Source organism: Olea europaea, chromosome 10, assembly GCF_002742605.1.
Source record: "Olea europaea var. sylvestris chromosome 10, O_europaea_v1, whole genome shotgun sequence".
NCBI classification, from domain to species: domain Eukaryota; kingdom Viridiplantae; phylum Streptophyta; class Magnoliopsida; order Lamiales; family Oleaceae; genus Olea; species Olea europaea.
In genome coordinates this window covers 18,485,734-18,497,636 of record NC_036246.1, presented here as the reverse complement: position 1 = coordinate 18,497,636, position 11,903 = coordinate 18,485,734, and the positions used below count along the sequence as shown (strand labels likewise).

The 11,903-nt window shown below is 37.6% G+C and overlaps 2 protein-coding genes across 2 annotated transcripts; both read right to left on the bottom strand.

The window, feature by feature from the left end:
- Positions 1 to 995: 995 nt before the first annotated feature.
- Positions 996 to 1,544, bottom strand: LOC111400374. The gene has a single exon (XM_023027788.1). The coding sequence runs from the start codon at positions 1,542 to 1,544 to the stop codon at positions 996 to 998; it is 549 nt and encodes a 182-aa protein (XP_022883556.1).
- A 339-nt stretch (positions 1,545 to 1,883) lies between these two features.
- Positions 1,884 to 2,987, bottom strand: LOC111400373. The gene is made up of 3 exons (XM_023027787.1): positions 2,644 to 2,987; positions 2,370 to 2,508; positions 1,884 to 2,144 (listed from the first exon to the last, which is right to left on the bottom strand). The coding sequence occupies exons 1-3, from the start codon at positions 2,985 to 2,987 to the stop codon at positions 1,884 to 1,886; spliced, it is 744 nt and encodes a 247-aa protein (XP_022883555.1).
- Positions 2,988 to 11,903: the final 8,916 nt, after the last annotated feature.

The following is an 11,903-nucleotide window of genomic DNA, read 5'->3' as shown; positions in this document are numbered from 1 at the left end:
TTTGCAGTGTTCTAGTTCTATATAGTTTTTCCATATTTTTATAAATATGAGATCCACATCTGGTATCTAATACCTAAGAAGCTAATGAAGCAGACATAGGCCTTGCAATCTTTCTTCCAATGACCTTTCATTCTATAATAATAAAAGGGTAATTACATTTGGCATTGTCCGCTGACTTCCTTCTACAACCCTTAGGGAATTCAATGACTAAGATTTGCCTACTACAAATTTTGATATTGGGCTTCACGATTTTAAGCATGTTAGCAACTCAATGAATGTGCATTCGAGCTTATTCATATCAAAATTTATAATTAGTTATGAATAACTCTCTAGCAGAAATTGTAGAATTAAGTCAATACTTAGTTCATGGTTCATGATTGAACCCAGTTGAGACAACTTCTTAATATCAATCATCTTTAGTACATGAGCACTGACTGAAGAGTTCTCTATCCTTTTGCACCGATATAGTTGTTTAGAAGTTTCATATCCTTCTAAATATGATTATTATCATACAATTTTTTGAAATGAAAAATCATGTGCAGACATCTATACTTTTATGTTGCTTTTGCAACTTAGGTGATATAGTCGCAAGTATCACACATGTTGAAGTACTATTGTCATCACTGTGTTTATTATAGTAGTCACCTCTTCATTAATCGAGTCATTAATGGTGTCTCTGGAACGGGTTACTTAAAGACATAACCAATTTTCTCATGCATAAGAATAATTTTCAGATTGTGGTGCCAATAGAAATACCAAACTTGATGCTCTACTTGTAATAATGATATCCATATCTCTCTTTTTTTTTTTTTTGGATAAGATAAGTATATTATATCCAAAGTATAAAAATAAGTACAAATCACAGGGGCATACCCCAGGAAACAATGCTAGGAATTAATGCCTTCCTAACAACAATAGCAAAACTCTAGAAAATTGCTCATATTCTAATCACGAGAACAAAAAATATCTGTAGAAAACCCCCAAGAGCATTGGAGCTATCTATTTTCATTAGATGGAACCAAGCTCCTGCACAAATTCACTCGTGCACAAATAGTAAAAACAATATCTTGAATAACAGTAGACTCATTTTTAGGAGCCTCTCCATGGGTCCTAGCATTGCGTTCATGCCAAATAGCATAAATTGAAGCCGCAAACATTAACCGAATAACAATGGAGGACATTGACCTCCTTCGAAATTGTTCCATCCAAGAAATAGTGTCTAGCCAACTCCGTTGGACCGAAGGCAAGTTACACTTCGCATGCAGAGCATTCCAAACACGCTCAAAAAATGGGCAAGCAAAGAAAAGATGATCCAGATCCTCCACTGAACATCCACATAGCACACAACGCATAGACTGTACCAAACCAAAGCTAAGAAGCTTTGTCTGTGTATAGATGCCACCTTGAATTGCTAACCAAAGGATAAATGCATGTCTAGGAATACATTTAGGGAACCATACAATGTGATACCAAGTCACCCTAGGCACGAGGTCGAAGAGACTCCCAAGCACTCTGAACAGAGAACCGAACAGAGAAGACTCCATTTGTATCATCCTCCCATCACAATACATCCTCTCTATTACTGTCCAGCCGAAAAATATCAAGTGTATCTCGCATCAAATCAGACAAAGCTGGGGAGCGAACTGATGGCCATCTCCAAGTATCACCCTCCACAATATCAGCCACTTTAGCTAGTCTACTTAATCTGGATTCACGAATGATCCTCTCTCCAAGAATCTTTTCTAAAGGGCCAAGAGGATGCCAATTATCATACAAAAGCGAGGCATGTCTACCATTCCCAATTCTGATTTTCATTTTGTCCCTCCCTATATCCCGGAGTCCAAGAATTTTCCTCCAACTCCAAGAACAATCCCCAAGACACTTCAATTCCCAAATGCTCCGTCCTCTAAGTAAATAACAATGTATCCACGAAACCCAAAGAGAGGAGGCAGAATCCGAGCAAGGGACCAAAGATGCTTTAACATGGCAGCCTTATTCCAAATCTCCAAGCCCCGTAGACCCAAACCACCCTCCTCCTTAGGCATACAGATTTTTGCCCAAGCCATTTTAGCCCCACCGGTGCCAAGGTCACTACCCTTCCACAAGAAGGCCCGCAATGAATTTTTCACTTGCTTGATCACAACCTTAGGTCAAAGAAATACAGAGGACCAGTAGACCTGAATAGAAAATAACACTGACTTAATAAGTTGTAACCTCCCTGCATAGGAGAGTGCTCGACAGGTCCAACTCTTAGCCCTAGCTATAATACGGTCCACCAACATCTTACAATCCAAAGCCCTCAATTTGGTAGAGATTAGTGGAACACCAAGATAATGTATCGGTAGCACACCCTCCTTTTACCCCAAAACATCAAGCAACTGATCCTTAAGATATGTAGAAACACCACTGGCAAATAAATTACTCTTATCTGGATTAAGAATAAGTCCAGAAAGAGCTTTGAATTGATTAAGGCATTCCCCAATGATCGAGACAGAACCAACCTCAGCTCTACAAAAGACCATAAGATCATCAGCAAAACATAAATGGGTGATCTTCTCCTTCTCACATCTCTAGTGGTATTTAAAGTCCTTCAGCAACCATCAATCCCATTAGCCCTGAAAAGATTCCATAGCCAAGACAAACAAGTAGGGCGACAAAGGATCTCCTTGTCTCAGACCTCGCCCACCAGCAAAGAATCCATGCAGTTGTCCATTAATGGAAATCGAAAATCGAGTGGTAGTGACACACTCAGTAATCCACCTAACAACTCTCTCAGGAAAACCAAGCACCATTAAAACCGCAAAGAGGAAATCCCAACGAACAGAATCGTATGCTTTCATGAGATCAACTTTAAGAGCATACCTAGGTAATCCTCCCTTGGGGTGATAATTCCTCAACAACTCTTGAGAAAGAAGGATATTATCACTAATATGCCTACCTTTAACAAAAGCAGTTTGTTGAGGTCCAACAATGTCTAGGAGCACCATTTTAACTCTATTGGCAATAAGCTTAGCAATACATTTATAAATAGTATTGCAACAAGAGATAGGCCTAAATTCCTTTACCTGAGAAGGATTTGGAACCTTAGGAACCAATGTGATGGTAGTAGCATTGACCTGCTTCAATAGCTTCCCCGAGTCAAAGAAGGACTTAGTGGCACATAGCACATCATTTCCCACAATATTCTAAGTCCTCTTGAAGAAACCTGCATTAAAACCATCAGGCCCTGGAGCCTTATTGTCTTTCAATGAGAACAAGACCTCTTTAATTTCCTCAAATGACACATCTCTATCAAGATTTTCATTCTGCACTGCTGAGATACTTTTAGGAAGAGCTTTACGGAGCAAGTTCATATCTAGACTCTCAAAAGTAGGCTGCTGACCAAGGAGATTTTGATAGAATGCAACAATGACTTCACTGACCTCATGCGGCTCCTCTACTCTAGTACCATCGTCTTTACAAATAGAAACCACCTTACTCTTCCCATAGTGACTTTTCATAGCCTTGAAGTAGAAAGTAGTGTTTTGGTCTCCTAAATTCAGCCACTTAACACGCGATTTTTGTGTCAAAAAGCCTTCTTCAGCCTTGCTCAACTCACAAAGTTCCTTTTGTAACCGAGCCTCCTCCCTATGTAGAGGTGAATCCAAAGGCGATTGCTGAATCAAACATTGAACATGCTCTATATCAGTCCGAGCTTGAGTAACTCTCGTAGAAAGTTCTGAAAAATGCTCCTTATTAAAGTTTTTCAAGTTAAGCTTTAACTTCTTCAACTTCGAACACAGACAAAACATAGGGGTTCCCAATACTGTTTCACCCCAAACCTGAGCCACCAAAGGAAAGAAATCCGAATGATCCATCCAATAATCAAAGAAGCGGAATAGAATCTTCCTACGCGGTAACTTTGCAACCTTCACAACCATAGGTGAATGATCCGACACACCAGCAGTACGAAATGTAGCTGACGATCCCGAAAATTCCTCCTCCCACTTCAGATTCACCAATACACGATCTAATTTCTTGAGAGTAGGATCAGATACATGCTTATTAGACCATGTATATAAACAGCCATCAAACTTCAAATCGACCAACCCTACCATCGTCATGTAATTCCCTAGATTATCTTGCCATGCAGGCCAAGAAGAAGAACCACCTGCCACTTCTGAAGAAGAGAGAACAAAATTGAAGTCCCTCATGACTACCCATGGCAAGTGTGGAAAACCTCCATGCCTAGCTACGAAATCATCCCATAGATCAACACGCTTAACTGGGATGTTATCCCCATATACCACCGACACCACACAACTCCATTTACCATTACATGCATTAACATGAACATGGATGGCTTGAGCAGAGCAGCCTACCAACAAGACATCTACATCAATTGGATTCCAACAAACCTAAATTCTGCCAATCGGAGAACAATTATAATTCGAAAGGACACTCTAAGAGTTGAAGATGACATTCGCCACCTTATTTTGATTCTTCTCCTTAACTTTAGATTCCACTAACCCACATAAAGAAAGCCTATTGGAAGCAATAAGGTTCTTTACTTCAGATTGTTTGACGGGGTCGTTTAACCCCCTGACATTCCAGCATCCAAAAAACATAATTAAAGTCAAGGAGAGAATCTACCTCCCCTAGGGGAGTGATACTTCTTGCCTTTCTTATGCTTGCCTTCTGACACATTCTTCTTTTTCTGAAGTGAATCTCTAGCTTTCGTAGCTAACGTGTTAGACTGCGAGACAGAAGTATCACTATCATCTTCACCTAGAATGGCAAGAGGATCTGGAGAAACTTCACCTTCTTCCCCAATTTGAGAAGTCTCAATAGGCACATTCGATACCTCCAGATGCAAATTAGGAGCACTAGGTGGAGAAGATTCAACAACATCTACATGAGCCACATTGACAACCACCAGATCAACCTCTCCTTGGACCTCCTTAGAAATAGGCACATCAACCCCAGAATCAACACTAACTGTAGACTTCCTCTTATGTGAGACATGTGTCCATTCATCCTCAATAGGTGGTTTCTCATTAGCTACTCCACTTTGTCCAGCCTTATCTTTAGCAACCCAAACTTTTGCAAGCTTACCCTTACTCTCACTAGGCATAGTTTGAGAAGAGCAATTGTGGCCAAATACCCCACATTTCGAACATTTAATGGGGACCCATTCAAACTGAGCACGAATAGTTATCTAATCTCCATTCGTGCAATGGAAGTCAAAATCCTCCACTAAATCCTCCAATGCATTAATCTCAGCACAAACACGTGCATAGCTAAGACGTTTATGCGCAAGAGTGATCGCATCTGCCCATAGAAGACGTCCCACAGCACTCGCTACATGACTCAATCCCTCTGCCGTCCAGTACTCAAAAGGAATATTATAAAGTTTCACTCAAACAGGAATGCAATGTAAGTTCTCCTTAGCCAGAGTCATATTAGGTTGCCAACATTTCAAAATAAGCGGCTTGTTAGCCATATGCCAAGGCGCTCCTTCAAGAACTAATAAAGCTTGGAAGAGAGAATCAAACTTGAAAAAATAGAACCCAGCATCTGAGGATAAAACCTCCTTAAGGCCAAATCTGTCCCACAGTTTATGAGCAATAGAATTCACTACAGAAAAGCTAATTTCTTGCCAACAAATGAACCAACCAAAGTCGTCCTCCACATTTCACAACCCGAGGTAGCCACATCTATAGGCAGAACCACCTTCACTCGACCATTATCAAACTGGGGTTTAACATAATTTAATTCCAGAGGATATGTATCTAAGTCTAAGTCATTTACTTGAGACCCATTTAACACCTTAGCATATGTTTTTGGTTTCAAGTGTCCCAATTCACCCTCAATTGAATGATTAGGTGCTGAATTATTCACTTGCAAAACATAAGGTTCACCAATTGAAACACCCTTATCACACGATCCCGTCTGGAAAGTTTTTGCATTCTGAACATTGAGAATCTTGGCTGCATTGGTTGATAATACTCCATAAGAGTCACCCGCTAGGGAAGTGGAGATATTTGGAGGATGATTCGAAGAATGGGTGTGGCCGGAAATATGGGCAGTGCTTGGGTCGACCGCGGTTTAGATGGAGGTCGTGGCTATTTTGGGTGGCGTGAGACCAGGTAAGATGGGGGAGAGTGAAGAGAAGGGCTTGCCGTCGCCTATGGAGGTAGCGACCGGCGGCTTGGGTTGCGGGGGGAGGGTTGTTTTGTGTTAAGGGTGGAGGGTTTTTGGAGATTGGGGCTGTTACCGGCGAAATAGTGGGTGGGCGTTGGTGGGAGGTTGTAGACGGCGGTGACAGGATTATGGTGGTGGGTGATTCCGGCGGCTTGGGTGGCGGGTGGTGCTGGTTTTTGGTTGGAGGTGGTGGCGGCTCCCCCATGGAGTAGAGAGAAAAGGGCTTAGTAGAGGATTGGGGAATTTATATCCGTATCTCATTATTACTTATAACCATAAATGATTTAAGATTCAACCATAAATGATTTTTATCTCAAAATCACAACTCCTTATGATTAACGAGTTATTAAGATTTGAATGTAGGGACTCTATTATTTAATTTAATTGAATATTAATTAAATAATATATCAGTCATAAAATTGCATCAATTCTATATTAAAAGTAATTATGTTTAAAATTGATTGGACTTAGGACATAACACTTACACGGACCTCCTACCTCGACTAGTGGAGCTTATAGAGTCATAGAAACTCCAAGTTCAAACCCTAGATTATTCAGGTTTGAAACTTTGTGTGAAGGACATCACTTAGTTAGCTCCCATAATTACTTTTTGTCTGAACAAAATGAAACTCTTTATGTCTCTTTTGCCCATCATAAATTTATTGAGAAATTTAGGATTATGATTGAAGAGTTTGCAGGGATTGGACTTAATGAGATTGTTGGTTTCTATAAGTTGGAGAAGTTGTTGAAGTTTGGTGGAAAATTCAAATAGACTCTATTAAAGAAATGTTTTGCGAACACACCCAAGAACATTGGGAAGGTAGGGAACCCCTTAAGTTGGTAAGCATATATAAGGGGTAGACTGATTACATTCAATTCAACTGTTATGAGGGATTAGTTGGGGATGAAAGAAATGTTGAATTAAGTGGATGAAGGACTGACTAGCGATGCAGTGGCAATGGTGATGAAAGCATGAACTGGTCTGAAAATTTTGGTAATCTGCCAGCGTCATATTGCTATAAAAATATGAAGTCCTTCACAAATCTTGATTCACAATATTGATCCTTTGATGCATCAGTTAGATCTGTCTTATAAAAAGGACAGTTGTTCTATTTAAATTGGGCTCCAAAGTGGGTTTAAATTTAGTGAAAATGATTTTTGATCAAATTGTCTAAAAGGGGCCAAGAATGGCCAAGTAGTACAAACTAACATATCCAAGTTTAATTTCCCACTTTCTGGCAAATATTGGTGTACCCTTAATAGCCCCAGACAGATACATCAATGACATACTCACCATGGTTGTAATGAATTTACAAATTTGGAGGGTATACCAAACCCAGTTCCCCGAGTCCCGTGTTACATACTGCCTACAAATCAGTTAGAATGCCTAGACATCCTTCAAACCCAACTACAAGTGATTAAAAACTAGGTGGTTCAGATATATCTTTACACTCAAAGTTTCTCCAGTGATTTTAAATTCTTGCATTAAATATCTATTTGTAACTCATGTTAAATCTCTGAAATTACGTCGATTTGAATTATGTACTATGTAAACTCTTCATTAGTTAAGCAACTCAATTAATTAATTGTCCAACACTTGTTAATTAATTAATTAGTAAATCTCATTCTTCGAATTCTCTTTTAATGTGTGACCCATTAAGTTCTTAATCATGATACCTAACGACGTGAATTATTATTTTGATCTAACATAAATTGATAAATTAAAACACATCTTTTAATTTATCACTAATTCACATCGGTCATCTCAAATTGACATCTAGCAACATGTTGGGGCAATACTTGTGACAAACTTGTTCGTTTACTGTAAAATTATAATCTCTTCATTAATATGATCTGATCAATTACGAGATATGGATATGTGTCAATCTCAGTTATGAATCATATCTTTCATTCTACTATTAAGTCAGTATAAGTCGAAAACTCATTTCAACTTATGAGTACACTTTGGCCAATGATTTCATTATCAACTTAACTGAGAGTCTGTTTGGGAGTAATTTTGAGAATTGATTTTTTGACAGTTAGGAAAAAAGTGGGGTCCACATGTGAGAGGAGAAGTCAAATATGACGGCTGGAATAATAAAATAACGGTCAAAAAATCAATTTTTTGGATGAAAAAATGAGGCCCAAACAGGCCTTGAATAAAAAGTATATCATAATCTCTTACTATCTAAGAGTTGCAAATTCTTTATTGGTTATTCACAACCTTCATATGATTGTTGACATTCCAGAATGACGCTGTATTAGTGATCCTTGACAGAGCAACATCCAGCATCACTAAAGTATGATTGTCCTCATATAAAGTACTATAATAACCCCAAGTTGAAGGACCAATTTCACCACTAAACGTTAGAGATTAGTCACTGACACTCATATAGCTATACATGTGGAATTTCCCAGCTGGTCTACAATGTTTTATTCTATATCAAAACATCCACATGTTTATTTAAGTCTCACCACATTTTAGATTGTGAGATCAGTTACTTATTTCACAAGTAAGAAATTTCACACGTGATGGTCTATCTGTAATAACGATATTTGTATCTCATTATTATTTACGACCAAGGATGATTTAAGATTCAATCATATATAATTTGTATCTTACAATCACAACTCATTGTGATTAACAAATTACTAAGATTTGAATGTACGGACCCTATTATTTAATTTAATTGAATATTCATTAAAGAATAGATCTGTCGTAAAATTGTATCAATTATATATTAAAAGTGATTATATCTAAAGTTGATTGGTCCTAGAATATAATATTTACACAAATCTCCTAGCTCGACTAGTGGAGTTTATAGAGTCATAGCAGCTCCAAGTTAAAACCCTAGATTATTCAGGTTTAAACTTTTTCTGAAGGACATCACTCAGTTAGCTCCCATAATTACTGCTTTTTGTCTGAACAAAATGAAACTCTTTATGTCTCTTTTGCCTATCATAAATTTATTGAGGAATTTAGGATTATGATTGAAGAGTTTGTAAGGATTAGACTTAATGAGATTGTTGGTTTTTATAAGTTGGAGAAGTTGTTGAAGTTTGATGGAAAATTCAAATACACTATATTAAAGAATTTTTTTGCAAACATACCCAAGAACATTGGGAAGGTAGGGAACCCCTTAAGTTGGTAAGAATATATAAGGGGTAGACTGATTACATTCAATTCAACTGTTATGAGGGATTAGTTGGGATGAAGAAGTGTTGGATTGAGTGGATGAAGGACTGAGTAGCGATGCAGTGGCGATGGTGATGACTGATGAGGAGCATGAACTGGTCTAAAAAAGTTGGTAATCTGCCAGCTTCAGATTGCTACTAAAATATAAAGTCCTTCACAAATCTTGATTTACAATATTGATTAATTGACGCATCAATTAGACTAAGGGGTAGACTGATTACATTCAATTCAACTGTTATGAGGGATTAGTTGGGATGAAGAAGTGTTGGATTGAGTGGATGAAGGACTGAGTAGCGATGCAGTGGCGATGGTGATGACTGATGAGGAGCATGAACTGGTCTAAAAAAGTTGGTAATCTGCCAGCTTCAGATTGCTACTAAAATATAAAGTCCTTCACAAATCTTGATTTACAATATTGATTAATTGACGCATCAATTAGACTAAGGGGTAGACTGATTACATTCAATTCAACTGTTATGAGGGATTAGTTGGGATGAAGAAGTGTTGGATTGAGTGGATGAAGGACTGAGTAGCGATGCAGTGGCGATGGTGATGACTGATGAGGAGCATGAACTGGTCTAAAAAAGTTGGTAATCTGCCAGCTTCAGATTGCTACTAAAATATAAAGTCCTTCACAAATCTTGATTTACAATATTGATTAATTGACGCATCAATTAGACCTGTCTTATAAAAAGGATAGTGGTTCTATTTAAATTGGGCTTAAAAGTGGTTTTAAATTTGGTGCAAATGATTTTTGATCAAATTGTCTATAAGGGGCCAAGAATGGCCAAGTAGTACAAACTGTCGTATCTAAGTTGAATTCCCCACTTTCTGGCAAACATTGGTGTACCCTTAATAGCATCAGACAGATACTCCAATGACATCCTCACCATGGTTGTCAATAAATTTCAAATTTGGAGGGCATACCAAACCCAGTTCCCATAGTCCCATGTTACATAATGCCTACAAATCAGTTAGAATGCCTAGACATCCTTAAAACCCAAGTACAAGTGGTTAAAAACTAGGTGGTTCAGATATATCTTTACACTCGAAGTTTCTCTAGTGATTTTAAATTCTTGCGTTAAATCTCTATCTAAATATATGTTTGTAACTCATGTTAAATATCTGAAATTACGTAGAATTTGAATTATGTACTACGTCTTAAGTAATATTTTGTTGTAATTACTAGATTATTATTTTATATGCACAAATAAAGTATGTCAAATGGGTTAATATTGTTTCATTCACACGAATAATCATTTCAGACACTTTGAGATATGCTGAGATAAGACAATGAAATAATGTGTGTACATGATTCAGTTGCCTTAATTAGATATCAAGATGAGATTACAACAAATAATCAAAAAGGGTTTTGCTATCCGTTAAACATATTTTACAGCCAGATTGAGTCCTATATTGGGATTCCCCAGGTGAATAAATATAAGGAGAATTCAGGTTACATATCAAGAAATATTTGACCTAAGATATGTTCGATGTATTTAATTTGTAAAATGAGACATTTGTCCTAAGAAATGGAGAAAATATCGTAACAGGAACTATGTGTGCTTTTACAACCGATGAAAAATAAAAGAATGGATTATTGCTTCTTCATTGTGTAAGTCTCCAAGGCATATATGACGTCACTTATATACTATTATGACTTTTGACTATTTCTCAATGTTCTATTTTGGTGTTGCTACTTTAGCGTGTTACTAAAGATTATAGTTAATTCGATTTAATGGAACATGTCTAAAAAAGCAACTAACCTGAATTAAGGGATTAAAGGAGGAAATGAAGACTATCTTGTCTAACACCTTAACTTGTATTCACCGACTAAACAATTTGTGTTAGCCTTTGTGTGTATCTATGTGAGCTGACCTGGCTCGAATTGCATAGCAGTAGTTTGAAAAGAAAAGCTGAGGGGAGTTGAGGTTTGGAATTGAATTTTAACCTCTCTATCTCATACAACTTCTACAGGACTCCAAACCCTCTAAAACCATCACATATGAGTGCAAATTCGGATATAAACATATAGAGAAAGATATATGAGGGCGAGTGACTCGATTTTGCAAGATTAAGATGTCATAATTGGTTCTTCATTCGTGGAGATCAAATTCCTTTCATAGTAATTGAGTTTCAAATCAAAAGAAGAGTGTTTGACATTGCAGGAAGTTAGCAACAAAGGAAAGTGATTCAAACTCTCGTTTTTGGGATTTTAAGCTGTAAAGATTTTTAATCCATCAATGGGCTTATATGTGTGAATAATTGTGTGTTAAATTAAAGGCTATCGAATTCGGTTGAGCCCAATTAAAGTGATCTAATAAGGTTTCGATTTTGGGCTTTATGTATCCAATTAAAGTGTGGGTTTACATATGTGTAGAGATCGGGCTCAAGTCCTAATTCTATGATGGGTTGAATCAGGTCAAAGGGCGTCGCTATATAAATATGGTTATGGTCCCCAAATCACACGTATGTATTATTCATTCTCTACTGCATCCCATCACAGAGAGAAAAATGAGGCTGC

Coding starts and splice junctions, on each gene's coding strand:
- LOC111400373 (XM_023027787.1), bottom strand. CDS start 2,987: ATGGTGCTCCTAGACATTGTTGGACCTCAACAAACTGCTTTTGTTAAA. Junction 2,509..2,643: donor GATCCTTTGTCGCCCTACTT/GTTTGTCTTGGC, acceptor GGTCTTTTGTAG/AGCTGAGGTTGGTTCTGTCT. Junction 2,145..2,369: donor TTAAGGATCAGTTGCTTGAT/GTTTTGGGGTAA, acceptor CTTTGACCTAAG/GTTGTGATCAAGCAAGTGAA.
- LOC111400374 (XM_023027788.1), bottom strand. CDS start 1,544: ATGGAGTCTTCTCTGTTCGGTTCTCTGTTCAGAGTGCTTGGGAGTCTC.